The sequence below is a fragment of the Amblyomma mixtum genome, chromosome 1 (assembly GCF_055824585.1).
Source record: "Amblyomma mixtum isolate Tamu chromosome 1, ASM5582458v1, whole genome shotgun sequence".
Classification (NCBI taxonomy): domain Eukaryota; kingdom Metazoa; phylum Arthropoda; class Arachnida; order Ixodida; family Ixodidae; genus Amblyomma; species Amblyomma mixtum.
Genome location: NC_143012.1, coordinates 257479403 through 257504572, shown reverse-complemented (window position 1 = coordinate 257504572; position 25170 = coordinate 257479403). Strand labels below are relative to the sequence as shown.

Below are 25170 nucleotides of genomic sequence, written 5' to 3'. Positions count from 1 at the left end.
CTCGCTGTTTGCAGGCCACCAATTCTCCACACATCACCTGCCGAGTAGGGCAACTTTATGTTCCCACCACAACACAAGCAAATGGGGTGCCATGGTTATGCAAATATCCACACAAGAAACCTTGCCACCATCCATACAGTGAAAAATGACACACGGCAGTAAGCTTGCACAGCAACTTTTATTTCCTTACTCCTTTCTCCGACAGCAATGTCCTTTTCATCGAACAGACAGAACAAGGCAGTTAAGGCAACTAAAAGCATCCATTGCAGTTACACTCGGGTATCTGTGACCAAAACATAAAATTGTTCATTTGCAATGGTTTTGACTGTGACCACAACAATGAACTGCTCCGTAGTACTACCTCAGCTCCAGCATTTGGAGTAGTCATCCTATTCCACACACAGTGGACATAGTGTTTCTGGACAAACAAGTACGCTGTACAAAGTTGTCAGGGTAAAAGCAATGAGTATGGCGTACCAGCAGTGTTTAGTTATTGACGATGTAAATGTTAATTTAAGCGCTTGTTCAATGCGTAACAGACACCAACTTCAGTTCCCACCCACAAAGCGACGGGACCAGCTATTCACGGCCACTTTTGTGTAACGTAAGCATGGTCGCATGCCCTCTGCATGCATACACCATGCAATGCATGCACAGCACATCCCACACACTGCACTGCTAGGTTGGCGAGCTTCGCCCAGTGCAACACTGCCTGGGCAGTGCTACAGAAGCAGCGGCTGGTTCGCCAGAAGAAATACACATGCGGACCCTGCTGCCCCATGTGATGCATCAGCTTTGGCCCTAAGTGTGTGAAAAACATTTAAAAAGACACCAAGGGAAGAAAGCATCCCATGGGTGGAGCTCGCAGCCTGCACAGGATGTGTGCACTGACCCTAACCATAATGTCCGCGCTTCACAAAAGCATGCTGATTCTGACGCTACACAAGCTGCTCGGCATACAGCAAGTTACGCTGGGGCACACAGTTCCTCAAGCCAAGGCTGCACTTTGTCTATTTAGCTGAAAAACACACTGGCACTGAAGACGCGTGTGTCCACCAGCCCAACAGATAAAAAAAAAAAAAAAAAGCTGCACGGCAAGGCAGTGTTGCCACAGAGGGGAAAGACCGGAGGTCAATCCCACTCTCGGATGCCACTGCACAGGATCAGTGAGACGGGGATATTGCTGACTGCCAGAAACAAGCGAACAGTTGGCTGGTCCCAACGGCCACCAAGGTGGTAAATAAATAGGAAAAAAAAAGGAAGGCTCAGTGCTGTGTCTGAAATGCAGGAGGGCAGAGAACAACTGTGCCTGATATGCAACTCTGGTCTGGAGCAGCAGGGTGCCACAGCTTCAGTCAGCACCTGGCTCCAGGCCTGGAATGCTTTTCTTCACATCATATTCACACGTACGGCAGAGCATGCGAGCTTGCACAATGCGACCTCGATGCCCGAAAAAGCATCTAAGACTATGACAGAGAGACCACCATTATCTGTGTGAAGTCACTATTGCATTATTGGGCCACCAACTCCAACCAACATGGCTCGAAAATCGACAAGCTGCACTATCTGGCAGGGGGCACGCCTGCTCAGGTGCAGAATCAAACCAAACAAAGCTCAACAAAAAATGGCTTCAGGAGACCTGCTGCACGACTCCCATGGCACGGTCCACGATGCTGCCCAGGACTCCCTTGAGCGACAGCACCTGCATTGGAAAGCCATTGCTCTCAGCACTAGACAGGCACTCGATCACACGCAATTAGCCTGTGACAAAGCTTCGTTTCCTTACAGTGTTGGCTTTCCATGGAGAAACGAGAAGCTCAAATATCAAGCGTGGGAAGAAATCTGTGGTAGTGCACGAGGAACTTCCACTAATAGCAATGCTGCAGCCAGTTGCCCAAAAGTAGGGTTCAATAGCCAAGTTAGGATCCAGTTTAATATCATCAATGCTGCACTAGCAACTGAGAGGTCACATCAGCAAAAGAAAAGAATAACAGATTTGTGTGGTCCAAAATGAACAAAAGCTTTGCACACACAGTTGCAACACACAGTTGCTTGGTGACAAATTGCATTCTTCATAAAGTGGTCTGCACTTAGACACACTTCCTGCAGTGTGGAAACCCCCTCCCACACATCAGTCACATGTTTACAATGTTCACAAAGGCAATCATGCAAAGTTGAAAGGTAATGCACGTGCGTCTCCTGTCTTTCCCTACTGTCCTTGTCTTGTGCTGCAATACTTTTTTTTAAAGTCTTGAGCAGAGATACTTGGACAACTGTTAGTCAGTCACACCTCAATGCATCCCCACTTCAGGAGCCCGTCTACACTGACCAGTGCAAGCCTGGCAGTGGCCAAATTAACGAGTGTCTAAGCACCGTAAACTTCCATGGGCATTAGCGGGGGGGGGGGTCGAAATAATTGCTGAATTCCAATGGCAGATCGAGACCGCTCCGTCGGATCGCGTACGGAGCGCGTCGGAGCGCGTAGATTTGCCACCTCCCAGTTTGCGATTGGAATGCCAGTGATCCCTCGGGAGCGCGACGCCAGCGCCGCCGCGGCGACCGCGGAAACTAGGCGCGCCGCCGGAGCGGACGCCCTGCTAGCTTCGTGTTCGAGTGCGACAGGAGTTGCGCGAGGCGCGATCTCCGCGTTGACAGACGCCGTCTCGGCGAAACAAAAAGGAGGTAGTACGAAGGCCGTAATGTAAAACCAAAACCAAAGCGTATGTACAGGATGGTCCACTCTCCGTGAACACGCGAGTATGCGGCCGCGGTCTTCGGAGAGCCGGTGAGCCTGTCCCTACCGTTCACGAAAGAAGTGGCGGACGACGCGCAGGCAAGTTGCTCGCTGCTCGATTTTCCAGCCTTGCGACTGCGAGACGCAAGCCGCTGAACCAATCAGCGAGACAGTCGAGCTTTCGGCAACGACGCCGCCCGCGGACACGCCGAGCGACGAACTGCGCTGCCCCCCGGCCAACGTTTCTCCCTGGCTGCCGTAGTCGTAGCTAAGCCTAACTGTTTTTCATCGATGCCGCAGCTGAGGGCGCTTCGGAATTGGCCAGCGCTGTAGTAAAGGTGCTACTCGCGTCACCGTTTTACTGTGTTCCTCGTCTCATAATAAAATAGACATGATCGATTTCTGCGACGCCTCCAACAGCGGAGCTAGCAGACAGCAGGCCAGCCGCACTGGGCATCAGGAAGAAATTTGCTTGTATCGCAGTTATCACTTCTACCAGCAACTCGGTATTGGCCAACGATCCTCAAAAATGATTCATTTTTTACATTCCTCTACTCCAGGGCTTGTTATGAACGCGAACAAAGAATATTAGCGCATTTTTCTGACGCCGGCGGCAGGCATATACAGGCCGGCAGCTTCACACTCGCTGTCCGTTTCAGACGAATCTTCACTGCTGGGCTCTGAGCTTTCAGTGCCCGAGTCGGAACTGTCACTTCCATGAAGCAAAATTAGTGCCGCACGGCTCGAAGCAAGATCATTGCCGTCCACTGTTGACTGGAAAGTGCCCGTCTGTCCCGGCTCGCCCGGCTCACCACGTAGCGACGACAGGAACGAAGCGGCTGCTGCCGGTCGCGACAGGTCGCGACAGACGCGGCGGAAAAGAAGACGTCACGCGAGGTTCCGGTCAAATCCGCCGATTTCGGCAGATCAAGAATCGCTGCTCCACGGAGCGATCCGGGATTTACGCCTGATCCCGATCTGCCATTGGAACATACAACTCGCGCTCCCATTTTACCATTGGAATACGACTGATCCAAACCGAGCAGAAAAACTTGATCCCGATCTGCCATTGGAATTCACCAAATGTTTTACTGTCTATTTAAAAGACAATAAATGCCCGGAAGAGCCATGGTGAGCACAGTGCAGGAAACTGCCCATGGCACAACACTGCACGCACAAGTGCTGTTAAACATGAGTGACGGCACCTTGGTGGGCGGTGGCTGCTGCTGCGCAGGTGGGGAGCCAGTGGAGAGCTGCCGGTGCGCATCGAGGCACTTCTGGTAGCGCAGTTTGCATGCCGCCTCAATGGTCTTGCAGAGGGCGCCCGCAGACGGCTCACAGTGCAGCACGTGCGCCTCAAACTGGTCCTGGGCCGTGTGCATGATGAACCCACAGTTCCTGCACACACACACAAGAGGCCTGGCTGTTGGTGCAGCCCCAGGAAAGGCGAATGTTCCTTCAACAAGTACAAGTATGCGTCACTCTCGTGTAGAGCATTCGAGGAATGCGCTGTCCTGCAAACAAAGCGGCGCCTTTTCGCGGCAAGTAGAGGTGTAGCGTCACCCGCAAGGTGCTCAACGCGAGACAGTACCGTAATCTAGAATAGGCATTACCATGGGACAGGTATCACAGAGCTCCATTGCGTGAGAGAAGAAAAGAACATTCCGTGAAAATTCGGCCAGGACACCGTTGCCTTTGTGCAATGTTTGTTGGATCTTCCACCGCACTCTCCTCTTTGGCTTTCACCCTCCTCAGAGACAAAGGGGCAGCCTAGCTAATAAACATTGTCACTTATCTATGGCTTGGCCTGAAGGACCACTGGACAGGTTTCCATATTGGCATTCTGGCGGATTTTCAGACCTCTTTCGAGAGCACACTGCATGGTCACTTGAGCGGGGCCAGAGCAAGGTGCATATATAAGCTCCCTGGTCATGTCTGCTGACCCCTTTGGGATCCAATCAGACTGGTGCTTTTTTTTTTTTTCTTCACACAGTATGCCACAAGGCATAAAGAGAAAAGGAAAACAGGTTACGAAAGAATCAAAACAGCAGAGGAAAGAGGGGTGGTTAAAATTAATGGTTCAGAGGTAAAGATGTAGACCCGTTTGGTGCAGTGTATTCCCAGCAAGGTCTCAGTGAAGTCAGCACAAGAGGCCCCTTGGAAGAAAGTGCACACGGTTGTAGTCACAAGGAAGGTGGTCCCGAGGTTCCCCACTCTAAGTGACATTCCCAGTTTCTTGTTGGTTCCCTCCTTAAACCTCCTCGCACACTAATGCTCAAGAGGCCTAACCAGTGGAGGCCTAACCATTAACAAAAACCAGTGGAGGACCAGATGCTTGGTAACCTCACTGAGCATATTAGTCTGATGTCCCAAAGTCACACACGAGCTACAAAAGATGCCATCATGAAGGGTTCCTGATTAATTTAAACCATCTGGAGTTATTTAATGTGCACTGACATCGCAGAGCACACAGGCGTTTGTGCATTTCATGTTCACCAAAATGTAGCCGCCGTGGCCAGGATTCAATCACGCCACCCTGGCACCAACAGCCGAACTATGAAACCATTCAGCCACCACAGCAAGGAGCATGGTGCAAAGACTACGCAAGAACAACCGGGAGACATTTGTGGCAGCATCAAAAATCCTGAACGCTGAGAATGCCATGGTATAAAGAGCTGGCAAGCAAGCAAGCAGCAGAGATCATTTTAGAAAATGGGGTTACATTGGAAGAGATGTGTATACATGCTCTCCAGATTTTTGAACTCATGTGACCAAAAATCTGATGACAGGGAATGGCGGTGATGACAACAAATCCACCCGCACTTTAGTCAATAAATGGCGGCCTCAGCTTGGCCGGGGGAAATCATGGCAGTTCTAAGGCGCTGCACGTAGCTGAAGAAGAATAGACAGTGTAAGGGAGCGGTAGTGTATGCGGGGTCATTGGAACGCGGCTGGGGGCGCTCGAAGCAGAGCGTCTCCTTTCTTGGAACGTTCCCGCTCGCGAACGCGCTGGGAAGAACGGGTGTCCCCCGCCCCGCGGTACCGATTCGCGCACGTGCTGGCACGAATGTGTATTTGTGTTTGTTTTTATATTTGTTTTGTGGTGGAGAGGGTTCTTCACCTTACGGCAGCTGGAGGGCTGGCCAGGCTCTCGATAAACCAATCATGTTTGAGATTGTAACATGATTGGAAGCCACCAAATGTGGGCCGGGCCTTTAGGGCTTTAAAACCGGGCTCCGGAGCCGGAAGCGGGGGTTCTGCGCTAAGGTCAGGTGCTATGCATCTTCGGCTACGCCGAGTAGGGGCCTCCCCTAGTATTAGCCAGTTCCGCCTTTTGGTTGTTTGTCTTTTTGCCGTTGTATCTAACTTGTACATCCTGTAAATATCTGTATATAAATCTTCAGTTATTCCCTTTTTTATCCCTGCGTGTCAACACATCTTGAGACCGTCTCTGACGGGGCACCCCTGGTGCGAAGGAACGCTTCAGTCTTCCAGTTGGAACAAGCCGTCTCTGGCGGGGCACCTCTGGTGCGAGGAAGGAAGACAAAGAACCTGTGAACTTTTACTGACAGTCTTTTTACTTCAATTTTGCTACATTTTTTAACTACCTGAAAACTTGCCCATTGAAAATATTTCACATGGTTGAACAAACTTTCAAATGATGTTTTACTGCACTAGTCAGCTCATGTGAAGTACAATCGGGACTGACCACTTTGCGCACGTGAGCTGGTTGGCATATGAACCAATTAATGCCACTCAGCCAGTTCCACAGCACAGTGCTGAATGCAAAAGTAGCTCCACTCACGTGACCTCCTTGCCAATTCCCAGGAATGAGAGGAAGCGGACTCGACACTCAGCCAGCACCTGGCCTCGCCCACCGCCTGCTGGATCCAGCGTCACTGTCACTGTTGAAGGGGCCACTGCCACCTGCCAACAAAAGGGAAATGATAGGCCTACACCTGCCAACGATGTTTTCAAGAGCAAGCAATTCTCCATTTGTAGAAACATGAGAATACAAGCAAACCTTAGCAATGCTGCAAGAAGAGTTGCAAGCTAGAAAAGATAAGATTCAGCACGGATGGCAAACAAAGCCTCCATGCTGGGAGCTGAAACGCGGTCCTATCGACTCAGCTGGTCGGCATTCATATTTTTCAAAAGCAGCAAGACGTTGACAATGACTTGTGCCAACTGGTAAAGACAATAACAAGCTCGACTATGACCAGCTAGCCGCCACGCAGAAGAAAACTTATGGGACAATCAGACATCTGATGCAACAATTTTGCAGAAGCAGCTGGATTCACTCTCGATGATTACCTTGATGCTTTCACTCTAATGAGTGCTTTTACTTTACGCTGAGGCTCCGCAATTGTGAGAAAATTTTACTGGAGAGTGAAAGTTGCTGGAGGTGAATGGTGCTTCTGGATGTTGGAAGTGGAGTAAGGTGGGGGAGTGGTTAGAGGGAGGGCAACCCCCCACCTGAGGGGTGGTGCTTCTGGAGGGCAGCTGGCTTTCCCACAGCATCTCTAAACTCAATTTAACCTAAACTTTTTCATTCCACTGCTGTGTGGCTTCTGTTGGGAAAAAGCTTTATGGAGGGTGGACGCAGGTAGGTTGGTGACAGGTGGAGTTCCTGAAGGATAGAGTTGGGAGGGTTGGTGGTGGGTGGCACCTCTGGAGGGTGAAGGTGGGAGGAGGTGGAGTGGGCAGGTGGATCAAGGGTGGCGGTGGTTGGGTGGGAAGGTGGCTGCAGGGTGGGGGCTTCACTCTTCAAAGCTACAGACAGAAGGACAACAGCATTTTCACATCATGACACCGGTACTGCTTTCGCAGTAAAAACGAAGAAGCCGCTTGAAACTAGAGGTTTTGGGAAGCGAGTAGCAAACTGCGACAGCCTGTGTTAAATTTGATGTTGTTCAGCGCCTGTCACAAGTTGGCCAATACCGCAACCTTTTCACCACACTGGTGTGGACATGCCTTTTGTCTGTTACTGACTATAGCCCATTGTCCCAGATGGAATCTGCCACAGGACAAGGGGGGTCTCATATGCAATGCCAGCCTGACACTTCACGCCTTTGGGGCCACGTCTCTTAGAGCAGGTGCTATTATCCTTAGTGTCATTCCAGTCATCTTTCCATGGTGTTCTCTTTCATACTACTGCATCTGGTTGGTGGTTGGCGACACCAGCAGGGCAAGACAGTGCGTACATGTAGCTCTTCTTCTATACTAAAGTGTCACTTGCAAGTGTAGCTTGCTGTTCTGTCCTGTTAGCTTGTGTCCATATCTTTTTGCCTTAGTTAATATTCCCCATATGCTGGCCAACGAAATAGCCCAACCAAACGCTTTTGCAGTTACACATTGTACAAGAAGAACAATTTCGTTTCCCTGCTTAATTGAGGAGAAACAAACTTCAATCAGGATCAGATGGTACTTTGGCCTAGGCTGGGTACTGGGTTGGAGAAAAGGGGGTAAGGAAGTGCAGGTTATACCCTGTTGTGGAGGGAAAGTCCCACAGAAAGCAAAACACACTACAATTGTCCAGAACACAAGATGATCTTTCTTTCATACTGAAAAGTTTGACAAGCTGTAACTTTTGTTCCAACTGACCTAGAATATTTTCTTAACTTCATGCACGCTTTGGAGACTGTGTATGATTTCTACACCAATATTTTTGTGAGATTTGCTGTTTAATAACTAATGCTCCTGCAAACAAACAATGAAAAAAAAAGTGCTTTTCCTAATGCATCTACGGATCTACTCTTAGTGTACGTTAACAGACCTCAAGTTACGTTTCCAGCATTTCATGTACCACACGATTCGTTCCAGGAGAACTTTGCATCTTCAGAATCAGTATATCAAAATACACACTAAAATTCCACTATAGAAAAATCTCGTTCATTCCACTCCTTAATTCAGACATCCAGATAATTTAGACTGCCAATGTGGTCCTGTCCAATGCCCATTGAGTCTATGGCATCTATGGGCGCGCCGAGGCCATGTCACTGCATGAAAGACATAGCGAGTGATAGTGCTAATATCATGCGTCATGTCAAATATCACATCGGAGAGGTGCCTGCGCATTCCTCACCTCAGGCAAAGGCAGCGCGACGACGTTCACAAGGCCCCAGCACTGAAAAGTCGAGCAGCTGCATAGTTTCAGTTTGCCTTTTCTAAGTTTCATCCCAGACTACAGCGATGGCAGTCCAGCCATACATCGGCCAGCCAGCTGAGCACATTTCTGTGCAGTTACGCGGACACTGACTGGTGCGTCAATGGTCTTTTCATTTTTCTGACCAGCAGGGGTTTCCCTGTTCTGGCGCCGACATGTTTCCATGCGATTTTTCCATTCTTTCATTCAACAAAAGCGTGTGTGTCACACGCTGTTTGCAGCTTGTGCAGTGGCAACTCTTCATATACGAGGACGCTGCTTGTTACGAAGCTCCACTGCTATCACACTGCACCGTGAAGGAGGCTGGGGAGACCTTTACCATTAAGGAGCAATCCTGCATTAACAACCTCAAGAGTGTGCACACAACATGCACATGACGCTATGCAGAAAAATTGTCGACACTGTGCAATTTTCATCTCAAAAGCAGGTGACCATCGCCCAGGTTTCATCAAATTTACTATATGCGAACGGCGTCTTGAAATTTGGGAAAGGAGGGGGGGGGGGGGGGGGGGGCACTAAGCATCCGTTCATTCAGACCTCTGGATAAATAATTTGAGGATTTTTTTCCCCTGTCCCTTGAAGTTAAAATTACTGAGGTTTTACTGTATTAAGAACAGTGCCTGCAGGGCTCACAGGCCACACCTGAAGCAAGGCGACCAACCCTCACCTGGACAGGCAGCCAGTGGGCACGGGGTATGCGGTCGAGCAGGGTGTCGATGGCCCCGTTGAGCACGTCCATGCCCGTGGCCGCTGTCACGGGCATGCTGCCAAGGTACAGGGCCCGCAGCACCTTGCGCGGCTCCTCCATGGGCCGCAGCAGGCCCTCCACCCCATCCTCTGCACGAGCAATCACATATTCACAGCTCAAGAGAATCCTGGACACTGCAATACTGGGCTGACGTGTTCAAACACACTGCACTTGTGCGAGGCTTGCGGGTATGTACTGCGACCAGCGATTATGGTGCCGCCAAGTGCTCATTGTTTGCGGCTGCATACTGCGTGTCTGGCGACTGTGGCACGGCAAAGTACAGGTGGCACACCACCAGTCAATGGTTGTAGGTGTGCGCTGCACGACCGGGAGTGTTGACAATACGCTTGTAGGCACATGGCTCAAGTGTTTGTGCCATTCATTGTGGCACAAGAGAGCATCCAAACGCTTTAAATTTTGTGCATTGTAAACACTGCAATTTAGTCATAGTTCCAGTGCAACGGAAGAACAATGAGTATGGCAGCGAGAGAAATGAGCAGCGGTGCCAATCAGCGTCCTAAATGACGTGCAGTTGGGCTCGGTTGGCTGGCTGATGCATGGCTGACAGCCACCACCGCTATGCGCTGGAACAACGGTCGGAAAACCAAAGCCGAAAGTAAGCGATTGGACTATTCCCAGAGATAGGGCTATTATACATTTATCGTCACACCTGCTGCTGCATGCACATCAGAGGTACAAACGCGACTCTGCAGCATGCAATTCAGCAACTCAATCTGCTCCCAGTCGGGCGTTGCAAAAGAAGCACGTGACACCTGCACCACTGTGCGGCACATGCTCACAGGCGTGGCTCACGCTCTTTCTGATAGTGTGTTTTGTTTTTCACTCATGTGCGACCACAAAATTCCGTACGCTGCAGCAGTGACGAGAATAGCATTTTCAAAATTCTAAAAACTGATACAGATAATACTTATCATGCGCTACAAGCATCTCAATAAATAAGGAACCTAACAAGTTAACTATTCTATTTTAGTTAACCAGCCCTCTAGTTAGCATGTCTTAGCTGTATTCTGGTGTACAAAAATTGAGCCAGATATATCGAACTTCAAAGGCATCACAAAATAGTTAAATACAGCCGAGTCCACTTATAACGGCTCCACTTATAATGAACACTCACTTAGTACGAACAGAGGTGACGCGGCTGTCACAATTTACATTAGCGCTATGGCACCAAATCTCAGATAGAGCGAACACACGTGGACACAAAATTCAGTTACAGCGAATACGCAGGCGCCAGGAACTCGTGTGCTGCAGCATGCTGCGCAGTCCTCCATAGCAATCCTTCACGAACAACGATACTGCGTTCGCTTTTCGCTCTGAAACCTTGCGAAGGGCACGCGGTTATGCGAAGAAAAAGACAAAAGAATGTTGGCCACTGGTGCACAACATAACTACAGCTTCCGCGCACTCAGTTACGCCCGTTCTGGGAAATGACTTCTTGGCAGGGAAGGAGCTACACTCACATGGATTGTCAATGGTACCTTGTCTTCCCCTTCAAACGCTGGACCCCACGAATCCTTTCATGGTGGGTCATAGAAGAGACCTTATCGCACCTGAACAGAACTACAGGAAGAGAGGCGAACCCCATCTGTGCTCCACCGCATTTGTCAACTGCGCCAGTTATCACCTGCACTGCACGTGCTGATCATCGATTCCTCAGCAGGCAGAATAAACATTACAAGCTGAGAGCTTGACCGCCTACTAAGTCAAACCTGCAAGCTTATCTGTCCATATGCAAGCTTATCTGTCCAGCCAAGAGCAAGAGCAGATAGGCAGTAGCACTTGGCAGACTTAAGCACTGCATACAAGCTTGCCATTAAGGCCCTTTCTCTTGTACTGTGTCCATGCTAAGCTCATGCCTCAGCGCCTTATTTGCCTCAAAAACTGATGCAAGCTGAGGAAAATTTAAAAAAGTGTGGAACATTTTCTGTGCGCGAAAACTGGCTGCCACCAATGCAGCCGCATACAGCTTCAGCGTGATCTTCTGAGAAGGAATGTCTGCTGTTAGCGCTCAGCAAGGACAGCATCCTTACAAAACCTAAGCACCGAAGATGCAGAAATGACCACACTTGTGGGCATAAATTACGCACCTAGCTCATATACGCCCCATAATTAGAAGCAGCCTTCCATTGCGTAACACACTAGGCCTAAAAGCACACTGCTGATCGCCCTGCCCCATCCATCGCAATGCGCGAAACTTAATCAACCAGCGTCAAAACTCAGCCAGGCGATGGCTACTGACGGATATTGCGTCAACAGCATGTCATGAAAGTCTGCCTTGCGGTTGTAATCTATATTATTACCAGTATACTTACTGCAAACATCCAGATATACTGAACAATGGATGCATCACGGCCGTGCTCATTATAGGCAGACTCAACTGTATATCCACAATTCTTTATATAAAAATGATGATGAGCTTATCTGTAACCTGTAAGCAAGAAATCGCTGCACGCACAAGAGTGATGCTCTTCTTGCAGCGATGCACCACATGCAGGGGGGGGCTGCTATAGCTAACTTGCTTTGCATCGAAGCTGCAGCGGACGGTTCTTTGAAACTAGCTAATGCCTTTCATATTATGTCTAATCCTGTTACCAGTGCACCATAAAAAGATAAACTGCGCATTAATATTAAGGCACAGTTCGTTTCCACAACACCTTCGAAAACGTAGCGCGCAAAGCATGCAAGGCAAGGGCCGCCGTGAGGCTTTAGTCAAACTGGCTTCCCCACATGACAGCAATGTGGCGTGGCAAATGAGTACAAGGGACTGAAGGTCACCCTCAGACACACCCCACATTTACCTAGTTACACAGTTTCACAGCTTGAGTGCTTCCAGTGTGTGCACAAGGCAGTGGAGCTGACCAGTCTCCACAAGTGAAAAATGACAAAAAAAATACATCAAATGACCGGTGAAATTGCAGTTTGATATAGTATGAGACTTTCCTATACTTTTACAGAGTATTTTCAAAGTGATAACCTGTGGGTTCAACTCTACACCACTGACAATGCTATGCCAAAAAAAGTGCGCCTCAAATTCAAAAAGCCTATTTTAAAAATAGCTGACAGTCTTAGGTGAAACACCCTGTACACATGCAAATACGATAAGTCAACCCACTTCCCCTTAAATAAAAATTTTGGATGGTCCTTTCTGTAATAGAAAGGTCGACTTCCATGTGTCAACATATAGCATGCACAGAGAGATTTGAAAAAGCTGGCTTCAGCAAAATTGTAGAAATGCATGAATGAAGTACCTAAACCAATGATGACATCAGTTGGTTGAGAGAGCAATGTCTGCTGGAGCTAATAATGGACACACCGATGCATGGATGATGCAACGAACGTCAAACAGCTCACCCATTGACAGGCTCGCCAGGCGGTCCAAAGCAGAGCCCTGGCGCCGTGCAGGGGGGCGCTCCTCGGCCGGTGGGGCCCGCTTGTCACCCGACGGGTCCGACAGGCTCCGCTCAAGCACCATCTTCTTGCAGACATCTCGCAGTGCATTGGCAATGATGCGCGCGGGCATGTCACAGCGGAACACGTGGCACATGAAGCGCCGGGTGGTACTGTCACGTGCCACGTACGCAAAATCCCTGAAAGAGGATGTCCCATTTACGGAGCAGTCACTCATGCATTTCCTTTAAGTGAAAGTGCACAGTCCATGGCCATATTCATGCAGTAGTACTATGTTAACCTGCAGGTTTCCCACCTCCATCCCCCTTGCATTAAGACCAGCACCATGGCACCAAAAGCACTCACAAGGACAGGTATACAGGCCACCATACAAGGCATGCACCACAGTGCTTAGTCATGCTTTGTTGGATTTGGCCAGGGTGCCAAGTGTAGCAAGCTACTCTTTCGAGATCTCCTACTGTTTGCATGTTTTCCCTGACTATTTCAGGCAAAGTTCCCTGAACACTGAAGACATGGGAAAATGTAGCGGCTGATGGTGATGGACAGCATAAATGAACCATTCACAGCAAAACAAAAAAAAAAAACAAAAAAAAAACTATCTACTGCTATCTACTGCAAGTTGTAAACACCACACTGAAAACAACTTTGGCCTAGCTGTTTGACAAAGCTTTTTATCCTGAAGAAAATGCTGAGACTTAAGAAATAATCACTGCCCCTTCTCTTCCACCTCTTTAAAAAAACACCGCGAACAAATGGACGCTTTTTGATGCTATCCCTGAAAATCCCAGTTTTTCCAAGTTGCTGGACACCCAAGCAGTGCTGTCAGACCACATCAGGAGTCAGTAGGTACCACCTGCTTCAAGCTCTTACTGCTACCATGAAAACAACTGTGGAGATGCCAGGAACTCACCGTTCCCTGGATTCAGTGGCAGCAGCATCAGGCAGCCAGGGCAGCAAGGAAGGGGGGCAAAGAAATGGACAAGTTTCACCACAAAGCCGCAACCACGGGCCCTCTTGGCCTCAGGTGAGACAATGACACCCTCCACACAACTTATCACCAAGGTCTTTGTGTTGCATCAAAAGTGTTGCATTAAATTCTGTCTACAACTCGACATCCTACAGGAAAAATCACTACAGCATGTGCCAAAGGTTGCGGTCACTCACTAGCATGCTGACTTCTATGCAAAATCAGACAACTTGAGATATGCATTGAACACGTGGCCTACCAAAACCAAATTTACACATACAAACAAAGACTACCACTAGGGGCTTTTCAGACAAAGAAAAAAAAAACTGTGAAATGTAGCACGCTACTCAGCAGAAGTTTCGGAAATAGCACTGTGATAGCCAACAATTTTTGATCAGGCATTGTGATGTGCGTTACCAAGCAAGAAAATTTTGAAGAAATGTGGCGCCATTCAAATCCTTGCCAGTGGTGAACCTATTCAACAAAGGATGGTCAAATAGCATTGAGTCTTTGAGGGATCTTTATGATGATGGTGTCAAGAACGTCAGCAGCCTATACTACTTAAGGGGTCAGGAAAGATTCATATATAGCCCCTTGCTGAGGGCTACCATGAACAAATGTTAACCACTTCAACTTGTGCTCTGTTACCGTCGATGAGATTTGGAGGGGACATTTAAGCTCCGCCTTAAAGGTATGATGCAATAGGTTAAAAGGTTAATGCCCATATATGCACAATACTGATCGTTTTTGCTGGCAGGTAGGAAAGCATCCAGTATGGTGAATGGGGGGAGGGGGCTCTGAGCACAACACACTGGACTTGGAAACGAATTAATCTCGAGCATTGTTAGGGTTGGCGAGTGTGTACTGCAAGAATGGCAATAGCGACATTGGCTGTGTGCAGGTAGTGCTCAGCCTCCCTACTGCTCTTTTTTTTTTTTTTTTTTTGCTCCACCATTACTAGGTTGGAGCCTGCCACACTGCTGCCATCGAAATCTCTAGCCTCTCATGGCCTCCTCAAAATGTTAATGCCAGCGGGCATGCTTCCCATGTTCATGTCACCAATAGTAGCGCGAGAGAGCATTGGAACTGGTGAAATTGTCCACAATCTGCACTATGTGCTTTAAATAAGAAATTTTGCAAATTCGTAACATACCAATATCCTTAACAGGTCTGATCACATCATCAAAATGCTACTGTACTAGCATCTGTTATTAGAAAAATAATACATGTGCCAGGAAGCAGTGAAAGCGACAGAGGCCTCCCCAGTTACGTTCCACCTCCTCTCTAACAAATGTGCCACCGTTTCCATGGTGACACTGCGGACAGTGCACAAAGCAAGCGAGCCAGTGCGACATACCGGCCGTTGTCTCTGCCCACGCCCCACACGCGGATGGCGTGCAGAGGCTGGCAGTGCAGCACGGTGCCATCCTGGGGCCGCAGCAGGCGCAGCTGCAGGCCGTCCAGCTCCAGGAGCAGGGCACGCCCCTCGCCCCAGCGGCCCACCCCATCCATGCCTCGGCCCAGGGACAGGTCCACGATGCAGCGATTCAGCGCCCGGCTCGACCGCTCGGGTGTCAGCTCGCTCTCGGGGATCTCCGACCAGCCCAGGGAGCGCACGGCAAAGCGCAGAGATCTCCCATTGCCAGGGGCCACTTCCTCCTGCGTGCATTGCGAGGAAGGAGCGCTCACCCTCAGTGGCCACTTCATTTATGCTCGCCTACGGCTAATTCCATGAGGAACTGTTGCAGGACATGGTCAAAATGATAGAATTTAAAAGTTAGAAGAGCATGTCACTGGCGAGCTAGACACACCATTCATGTTATGTCAATTGCGCCGTGTGTCTATGCAAGCAACCACAATATGCAACAACAAGCCGGCCATATTACATCACGGTCAAGTGAGCAGGTTCACCAAAAAAACTGTTATTGCCCCCCACCCCCACCCCCCCCACCCAACCCGCTTTGCCTGTTAACATGCATTTTTATGAACTGCATTCCTAGATGGTACATCCACTTGGGGATCTGTCTTCTACCACTGTGTTCACTTACTCCATTTTGTAAGTACATTTTGAAACCACAATGAGCTCCCATAGCTCCATGCACTGTCGCAAGGCATGTGCTCGGCAGTTGTTAATAAAGGGCCGACTCCATTGGTGCACTATGAAATGAGAAATCTACTTCAGAGACGGCAGTGCCACCACATATCTTGTTTCCTCCATGTTGCCTAGCACGATCCGCCGCCCCACTTCAGTCTAGAGCAGTCCTTACCTGTGACTCAGCAGCTGGCAGCTCGGCTGATGGCTGTGGCTGGGGCCGGCTCTCGGGTGTGGGCGCCGTTGAACGCACCACCCCCTCTCGTGGCCGCTCCCGCTGTATGGTGCCCGTGCGGATGTGCCAGTAGTAGGGCCCATCATCGTCCAGGTGCCGCTCCCAGCCCTCGGGCAGGGCCTGCTGTTCAGCCTCGTCCACTTCTTTCTCCGATGGCCTGTGTGGGCATGCACCACCACCCCGCAACATTGCCTTACAAAGCCAAAGCTAAAACATAACAGCACGTTACAATTTGATGAACACCGCGGCTTAGCAGCTTAAATGTTCTATTGCCAAGCATAATAAATTTATTTATTTTGCCCGGATTGCACAGCATCGCAGTGCAGCTGCAAATTCACGGCAGAATCCACTTTTCTGCTCAACACTAGCCAAGCCAAATACAAAGCGTCCACTTCCCAGCATTCCTGCAGTGGATGAAATGCTCTTAAAGAAAGTCGCATAGACGGTGGAGAAAGTCTGCCCCCAAGGTAATCCTGAAAAATTTTGCAGGACCCACGAGGTGAGTTTCTGCTGCCCTCACTGTTAACGCCTCGTTCCTGCAAATATTCTCCTGGCGATGCTTTGCCATGACTGCAGTTTAAAGATCCGGCCTAACTAAGCTAAAGGCTCCTTTCCGATCCAACTTCTAACCCGCCAGCAGCTCAGCAGGACTGTAGATGGTTGCCTCATGTGGTGTACACCTACATGTCATAAGAATTCGCACAAGCTCAGAGTGGATGTGCCTTCTTCAACTCCTGTTTACTGGTCTGCACTTTCCACTCCACAGCACCACTAGGACACCTCGTGGTACGATGGCACCAGTATCTGTCAGATGACATTGAAGACCTTGAGCATTTCACATGCAAATGCCAGACTGTTGTCTGATACAACGACATCTGGTAAGCTCTGACCTACAAAGATCCTTCCCATTCACTGGATAGTAACCACTGCAGATGGAGTTATTACTGGGTATGCCTCTTTCCATTTGAGAAATGCAGTGGTGGTGGTGCAGTTTATCGGTTACTACCACTCAGAAAATTTGTTGGCAGTTCTGCGTCTAGTGCTAGGCCTAGTGGTACGGGTTGGTGCAGGCCAAGTCAGGAGCAAGGACTGGGTAGTTCGAAGTAGCCACTCGAAGAGAAAGCCCAACAGTGCTTGCTTGCAGAAAGTCCAAGTGTCGTTTTTGCACAAATATCCCCAATTATATCTGCTAAAAGGAATAATTATTCTTAGCCTAAATCATAAGAAGACCTGTTGAAAGCGAACTGTAAAAAAATTCCGCTAAATTTTTTACATTTCAGCGTATTTTTGTAGCGTCCACTTACATGGACATCGTGCCTCTGCGCTGCTGTATGTGCATAACCACTCCAACATGTTCTATTTTCTAACTTGTTGGATTGATAAATGTTTATGACAGAAAACACTATACAGAATTTTGAGGCGAAAGCTTCACTACGTGACCTCGGGCTTCAATCACAGACCGTGTAAATTTGACCTTCAGCTGAGTTAGAGGTCAAACCATGAAAAAGAGAAAAAGAAATTGAATCAATATCCATGACTGGGAGTCGAACCTGCGGCTCCAGGAACAGATCTCCTTTAAAGGCCGCTCAGCGAGACCACTAGGCTATCGCCAGAGGTAACACGCCTCGTGTTAAACTGCACCACACTCTCACGCTGAGCACTGGAGAGCATCGTCTTCATCAACTTCCATCTGCTCCATCCCACGGCACTGCCTGCTCACCGTCATCTTCTACGTAGCACAAATCTGTGCTTTTGCTCCGATTCAAATGTAGTAAACATTCTCTGTAGTTTTTTCTTTAGTGCATGACTTGTGAAAGAGGAAAAAAACAGTTTTTAGTGACGACAGACAGGAAAAGATCTTCATGCATATATCTACTGCACTCTTTTTACGTTAAAAGATTCTCCATGTCTTGCACCGAAAACGGCTCTCTGATGTGTAGCCTTCACATCTGCACCACTGCAGATTTCACAGGCTCACATTCTGGGGCAAACTGACAAAATACAGCACAGCGAGCTGTGTTTTTCGGGAGCGGCTAAATATCGTAAACCTTCTTTGAGACAATGTGCAGGCTTTTGTCACTTGGTCGGCCGTGCTGCTTGGATGGTGCTCTTGAAGCGACTGACCAAAAAGCAATATCAGTTTGAAAAGTGAGCAATCTAACGTAATTTTTTTTGGCAACTGCTCTTGGCATCCCTAAGGTATTCCAACCAGCTGTTGTAAAGAGCAAATGAAATAAAATCAGATTATCCGATCCGGCTTTTTTGTTCCCATGCGCCATGGCCACAGGGAGGTTAAAAAATCAGGCTTGTCGACGCCCCTATGAACTTGTTTTCTTCTAGTCATTAGCATCCACCCAAGTGCAGCCATACGGCTACAAGGAAGAGTTATACAGCTCCCATGGAAACTTCACAGTTGGAAGAAAAATTCGCCCTAGTCTGCGGATTGAACCTGGGACCCCCGACTACCCGGGCCTGTCTCTCTACCAACATAGCTAACCAGGACAGCTAGCAGATGGCAGGGTAAGGCTGAACATGTCGACAAGTAGAAGGGGGGACAGTTAGTTCGGTATATTCAAGAGGAACCCCAAAGGTGTAGTAGATTTTGGGTAAGGAAGTAATCTCTGTCCAATTTTACATACAATACACCTTGGGGGTTACCCTCAATGCAATGGACAAACTGAGTTACTGACAGTTAGATGAAGCTCAATAACGCAGCAGGAAATACCCCTCAAAAAGGCCCTCCAGCCTATGGTGTCAAACCGATTGCCATGACATTGTAGTTAATCCCATTTCATAAAGGATCCTGCCAGCTAGCTGCGATGTCACACTTGGGGAGTAACTGCGATGTCATGACAATCAGTAGACACCATTTGCTGGAAGGCCTTCTCTGAAGGACATCTGCCGATGCATTCTTGACTTGCATCCAACTATATATCAGAAAGGAAGCGCATGGCACACTGACAAGTCCAAAATTTAGGAACTGCACTGCCCCCTGTGGCAGTTACAAAAATCCCTCAGAGCCACTTGAGAATATCAGAGCACCGCTGTAACAGAAGGCACATCCCCGGTCTGTGAACCTCATATTTCAGACTGGCACTTCATAGCTGGCAGGAATCCAATGTAGCACAAGCCCCTGCATTAGAGGCATTCGAGGCCTCCAACTCAGAACAGAAGCCACCACTACGAAGCCCATGGTCACAGCTATTTATAAAAGTAAAGAAAGGGGCCTCACAAGTTGTTGTCACCATCTGGCTGATCAAGCATCGGCGCACTGTTCAGATCGATGCCCATGGACTGAACGTGCAGCTGCGCATAGCTCCAGCGACTTTTGACTCCTATGGGCCCATTGAGATTCACATCCAAGTCACCGGGGTCCTCGGCTTGCTCTGCAGCATCAAAAGAAGAACCCAATAAAATAAGCAAGAACCAAACCCATTTGATTGTACTACATTACTTCCACCTGGGCCAGGTGGCTTAGAGAGCATACAAGAAAAGAAAAATCAAATGGGATACCCGGGTGAAAGTGCTCTTCTCAGCTGCTTCTGAGACAGTGGCACATGTTGCCAATGGGCTCCTGTACTGAGGAGCGCACCTAGTGCTTGTGAAAGGTGGCCCTTTCCGGGATACCTCGAACTCCCTCCCTATTATGTACCAACAATAAAGTTTTTCAGACAGACAGACATGTCATCACACAAGCAGGATAACCTTTGAAGTGTTTCATGCAGAAACACTGCATCTCGTTACCTTGTTGGGAAGGTGCAACTAAAAGCTTCAACTGAGAGTTTCAGCTGCACTGCAGTCACGGCACACACCGGCCAAGTGATGCCACAGCACAGCTGGAACCCTTACACACCCGTTACTATATTACACCATTTTCCCTCAGTCATGCCCCCCAAGTGCTCACAGCACTGCCAACAGGGCATTAGAGCTGCTCACAGACAATGCTGTGGCACTCCTGTGGCTGCGGTGCCGCCGCGGTGGCTCAGTGGTTATGGTGCTCGGCTGCTGACCCAAAAGACGCGGGTTCGATCCCGGCCGCGGCGGATAGAATTTCTTTGGAGGAGAAATTCTAGAGGCCCGTGTACTGTGCGATGTCAGTGCACGTAAAAGAACCCCAGGTGGTCGAAATTTCCGGAGCCCTCCACTACGGCGTCTCTCATAGCCTTAGTCGCTTTGGGACGTTAAACCCCATAAACCAACCAACCATCCTGTGGCTGCGAATGCCAAGCTTTTGGGCAGCCAACATATGCATGCCATGCAATTGACATCACATGAGTAATCCCGGCGTGCAATGGTGCGAAGAAGTTTCAAGCATGAAACGGCAGCTACAAACGAGGAAGCACACTTTTTGTTGAGGAAGTCTTTGCCACCATTCACCAATGCAAGGCAGGATAGAACCGTGTGGAATGGTCTTCCTGTGTTACAATGAGGGAGCTGAGTGTGTCTGGATCGCACTGGCTGTTTCTGCAACTGTTTAACCAAGCATGCCATGATGTCTCATGAGACCACAGCATGGAACAGCTACTGTTGAAAATGAACACTGCCTAGGTTCCTCAGAAGGTGTTTCGAGTCCCTTTAAACAAGGAAGTTCCAAATGGCCCCTCCAGTCAAGTGGTCCTTCTTGCACGGATGTCCCTGTCCAATAAGAACCCTCTTCAAGTGGTCCCTCTCGTAAAATTTCCACCTGGGCTAAAGATAAAGATATACCTTTCAGTGCAGACATGATAGGCATGTCAAGTTATATTCTTTTCGCAATCCCACCAAATTCATACGCTGTGCCCACACAGCCACATTTATCCACTACTGACAGCAGCACCAGAGCAAAGTTTGAACAGCCCTGTTCAGGGCATCAGCTCAAAGACCATTTTTAATGAGGGCTCAGAGCACAGGGCAAAGCATAGCAAAGTTGCAAGCTAGACAAAGACAAAGATAAGCTAGACGAAGTGGCCTCTAATGCTGATGCGTTCCAAACCACCTGGAAAAGAATGATGCATTATTTGCACCAACAATACCTGTAAATCACACTGAGTCGTAAGTGCAATACACCGCTGCGGTGGCTCTGTGGTTATGGTGCTCTGCTGCTGACCCGAAAGACGCAGGTTCGATCCTGGCCGCGGCGGTCAAATTTCGATGGAAGCGAAATTCTAGAGGCCCATGTACTGTGCGATATCAGTGCATGTTAAAGAACCCCAGGTAGCAGAAATTTCCGGAGCCCTTCACTATGGCGTCCCTCATAGCCTGAATCGCTTTGAAACATTAAAACCCCACAAACCAAACCATAAGTGCTATGCTCATTATTATTATGCTGATGGTGCATATGCTGCAAGGAGAATACTAAATTGGACATGACAGAGCTAACCCTTCCGAGGTCAAAATAAATACTACTACTACTAACCCATGTCCTGCAAGAGCAAGTGCAGTACTTTAGAGCTTTTAACTGGAACAAGCTAGTTGGACCACATCAAGGACTAAGTCCTTTGAACGTGTCATTTGTTTGCAAGAAATGAAAAACCTAGCTCACACAAGGCGTCTTACCACAACTACCAATGGAACAAGCTATTCCAAGGGCTTAGAGCGATGCCCAAGAAAGCCAAAAAGTCACATATCCACAACCAGCTGGCCACAAGCGAGAAATGAGGAAATGCCAGAGCAATGGAACTTTTTTTTGCAGCCTGATCCAAGCTTAATTTGTTTATTGGCCACTAAAAAGGGAGGGCCAAATATCAGCAGCAGTATAAGGTAGTGCACTGCACGGGCTCGGGCCGGCCCGAAAGCCCGGGCCAGGCCTGGACGTGATCTGTTGTGCCGGGCCTGGACCGGGCCCAGGCCTGAAGTTGCAGGCCCGGGCCGGGCTTGGGTCCATACAGAAACGGCTGGTGTCCGACTATTCATTGACTATTGCAGAGTGAAGTACACAACTGCGGCATTGGAGCAGCGACACGGATGAGCTATGAGTTATAGTACGTTCTCAGATTAAAAACTAAGCTTTATTCATTGACTTATTTATTTTCCTATTTCCGCGTCGCGGTGGCTTAGTAGTCAAGTCTCTTGATTACTGAGCCGGGGAACCAGGGTTTGCTCATAGCCTCGGCGGCCGCATTTCTATTTAGGCGGCAAGCATGACAGCCATGTACTTTGTGGTATCATTGCTCGTTGAAGAAACCTAGGTGGTCGAAATGATCCGGAGCCCTCTGCTTCGGTGTCTCTCACAGCCTGACTCCCCTTGGGTCCTTAAGCCCCAAAAGCATAGCTTTAACTATATAGCTATATTTCTCTCATGTGAGAAAATTCACAAACTAAAGCGCGTTTGGTTTTCTTTTTGACCAGCTGACCGGAACGTCTTATAAATGAAATAGCCATAAAAGCTCGCGAGAGTTTGTAAATCTCATCTCATAACCACATCTATCCCTCCTTGCTTCTTCAGCCTGGTTATTATGACAGGTGTTTTGCCGTGTAAGTTATCACGTGGTTCACGCGTTATTTTCTGCTCCACCTGTAAGAGTAAAATTCAACCGGTCTTGAATGGCCATTATTCGTTCGTCATCCCAAAACATACCTATCCACTATTAGAAATTCATTCGGGAAGAACATATTAGTTTAACGCGCTTATTGTCTTGAAACCCACATTGTCAAATACTCAAGCCTTTTAGCTTTCACTTTCTGCTGAAAGGCGATCAGTTCGGCTATGAGTTCAACCTGTGAGATTGCGTTCACTAAAAAAAGTCATCCCACTGCTTGCTTGGCAGCTTTAATGTTTATACTTCGCGGGCGGCAAAATATAACTGATTAAAATCATGGGGGAGTGCGAAGCAGTCTATTACGTGCTTATGCAGCCCTTTTTATTTGGCTTTCGGAACTTCCGAGTTTATCTTTGCACACCTACACGAGGTCACTGTACAAAAGACAGGCCTGGCGAGCACTACTCTTAATCACTTCATTCTGTGTTAAAAAGAAGCAACTTTCTGCAAGCCAAACTGTGGTTTCAGAACCTTTGTCGGCCAGTTCCTTATCGACCTAGTTGCAGTCTACTTGCTCACAGCGAGCAGTATACCTCAAGCGTTACTGTGAAACGGGCCGGGCCGGGCCCGGGCTGGGCTTCATCCATGATTCACGGGCCGGGCCGGGCTCGCTAGAGCGATAAGTTAGTGGGCCTGGGCCGGGAAGCCGCGGGCCTGGGCCGGGCTTCAGGTCTCGGGCCCGGGCCGGGCTTGGGCCTCAGATTGAGGCCCGTGCAGTGCTCTAGTATAAGGTATTAAAAGAGTTTTGGAAACGCCACTGTGGCTCAGAATCAGTTGCATCTGACAGCTCGTACTACATCTTAATTTGAACCGTCAGCAAAAGGAATGTCAAACACTCAGGAGAAAGCATGTAGACAAATGTGTAATGCATAGAGGCAGTGTTAACCTGTCCCACGTCATCCCCTCGCACCTCGTTTATATTACATTTTCCTTCGGCTCCTCTTTACCCCACCAGCGCCTTCATGCACGCACCATGCATGCATGCACCATACCTGAATGCCTCACAGTGAACTATGAAAACGCGGTGACCACGACGCATTTTCACGTCGACCTACGCCCCTGATCTTTCTTCTTACAGTTTTCACGGCTGTTCCCTGCACGCACAGTTTTTTTTTTTTTTTCTCACACATGCCCAGACCCACAGTGGAGAAGCGACGGCTTCCAGAAGTGTGCCATCATTTCGCGTTCGCAGCTTCCATTCCCGTGCCAGAGTATTTCACAGCCACATCAAATGTGCACTTACCCAAGCAGAAAGCGTGGTTGGCGCTTAGGGAGTTCATTCCGGTCAGCATTCGGCCATCTGCACCAGATTAGAATTCTCGTCACATGTTGCTAGTTGACTCGAAACTACTTCTAACACCGTGCTCGAAACTACGGCACAATGGAAAACCTTGCTGGAAAGCTAGCCTCCTGGAACTGTTGTGAAGCTGGCGTGTACAGCAGCTGACAATCAACACATGGAACCACCAATCGCAACAATAAAGATAGGTACCGTTAGCTAGTTTTGTTTTTATTACCAAGCCCTGTAAAGTCGCGCGATGGGCGTAAGCAACTAGAAGCCATCTAACCGGTTGCAGGCATCCGCGCCTGCTCGTAACGCGTGGGCTGCGTGTATGCAGTGTCCAATGTAAGGCACTAGTGTATGGTTCGTCGGTGGAGCCAAGATTAAAAAGGCTTATACCAGCGCTTCGGCGGGTAATTTGGCTCTCGAACTAACCTACCTGAGCAACGCACAGCGCAAAAATAGGCGCTTAAAATTTACCGCTCCCTAAAGCCCACTTCCGGTGCCAAATGTCAGGCATTCTTGAAATGACAAGGAAACATTATCTGAATTTACACTACGCTTTACAGCAGTCTACGAAAATACAAGACGATGTTGACGAGTTTCGTTCACCCGAGCAGCGCACACAACCGAGCATATCGATTTAGGGTTAGCAAAGCTTCGGCAGTACCCCACAGTCATTGCTTTAGTCAAGCAGGGCAGCCTCGTTGGGGCTTACCCTTCTTACACGATGCTCGCAGGTGTCACATCGCAGCACGACGAGAGATATCGCTGCTGTGCTATCAGCTGCGAGCTGGTGCAACGCAACAGCACACCGCTGCACCAGCAGCCGGCTGCGCCTGGCACACAAACTGCAACGTCTGCGCACGCGCACGCACAGGCGCGCACCGCGCGGGCGGCCGCCGACACAGGGGAAAACACACCCACCTCACCATGGCAACCGTCGATGCGGAAGAGACTTGGGTGAGACCTCTGTGAGATGCTCGTGATCAGGCACAG

At 48.9% G+C, this 25170-nt stretch overlaps 1 protein-coding gene across 2 annotated transcripts; it reads right to left on the bottom strand.

The window, feature by feature from the left end:
* Positions 1–159: 159 nt before the first annotated feature.
* Positions 160–25048, bottom strand: LOC149371560 (protein Fe65 homolog). 2 transcript variants are annotated; one of them, XM_089565843.1, is made up of 10 exons: positions 24890–25048; positions 24133–24189; positions 19604–19757; positions 16312–16528; positions 15402–15703; positions 13021–13256; positions 9568–9737; positions 6540–6661; positions 3940–4132; positions 160–1702 (listed from the first exon to the last, which is right to left on the bottom strand). In XM_089565843.1, exons 2-10 carry the CDS (start codon positions 24179–24181, stop codon positions 1631–1633), a joined length of 1515 nt encoding a protein of 504 aa, XP_089421969.1. In that variant the 5' UTR covers positions 24182–24189; positions 24890–25048; the 3' UTR covers positions 160–1630. The 2 variants fall into 2 exon arrangements, with proteins under 2 accessions (XP_089421969.1, XP_089421970.1); XM_089565844.1 differs by having other exon boundaries at positions 24899–25048.
* Positions 25049–25170: the final 122 nt, after the last annotated feature.

Bases quoted from the DNA above. Each gene is read 5' to 3' on its own strand.
- LOC149371560 (XM_089565843.1), bottom strand. From the start codon at position 24,181: ATGCTGACCGGAATGAACTCCCTAAGCGCCAACCACGCTTTCTGCTTG. The intron at 16,529-19,603 runs GTGAGGCCCCTT...ATGCCCACACAG, and splicing joins CCAGATGGTGACAACAACTT to GCCATCGGAGAAAGAAGTGG. The intron at 1,703-3,939 runs GTGCCGTCACTC...TTTCCAATGCAG, and splicing joins AGCAGCCACCGCCCACCAAG to GTGCTGTCGCTCAAGGGAGT.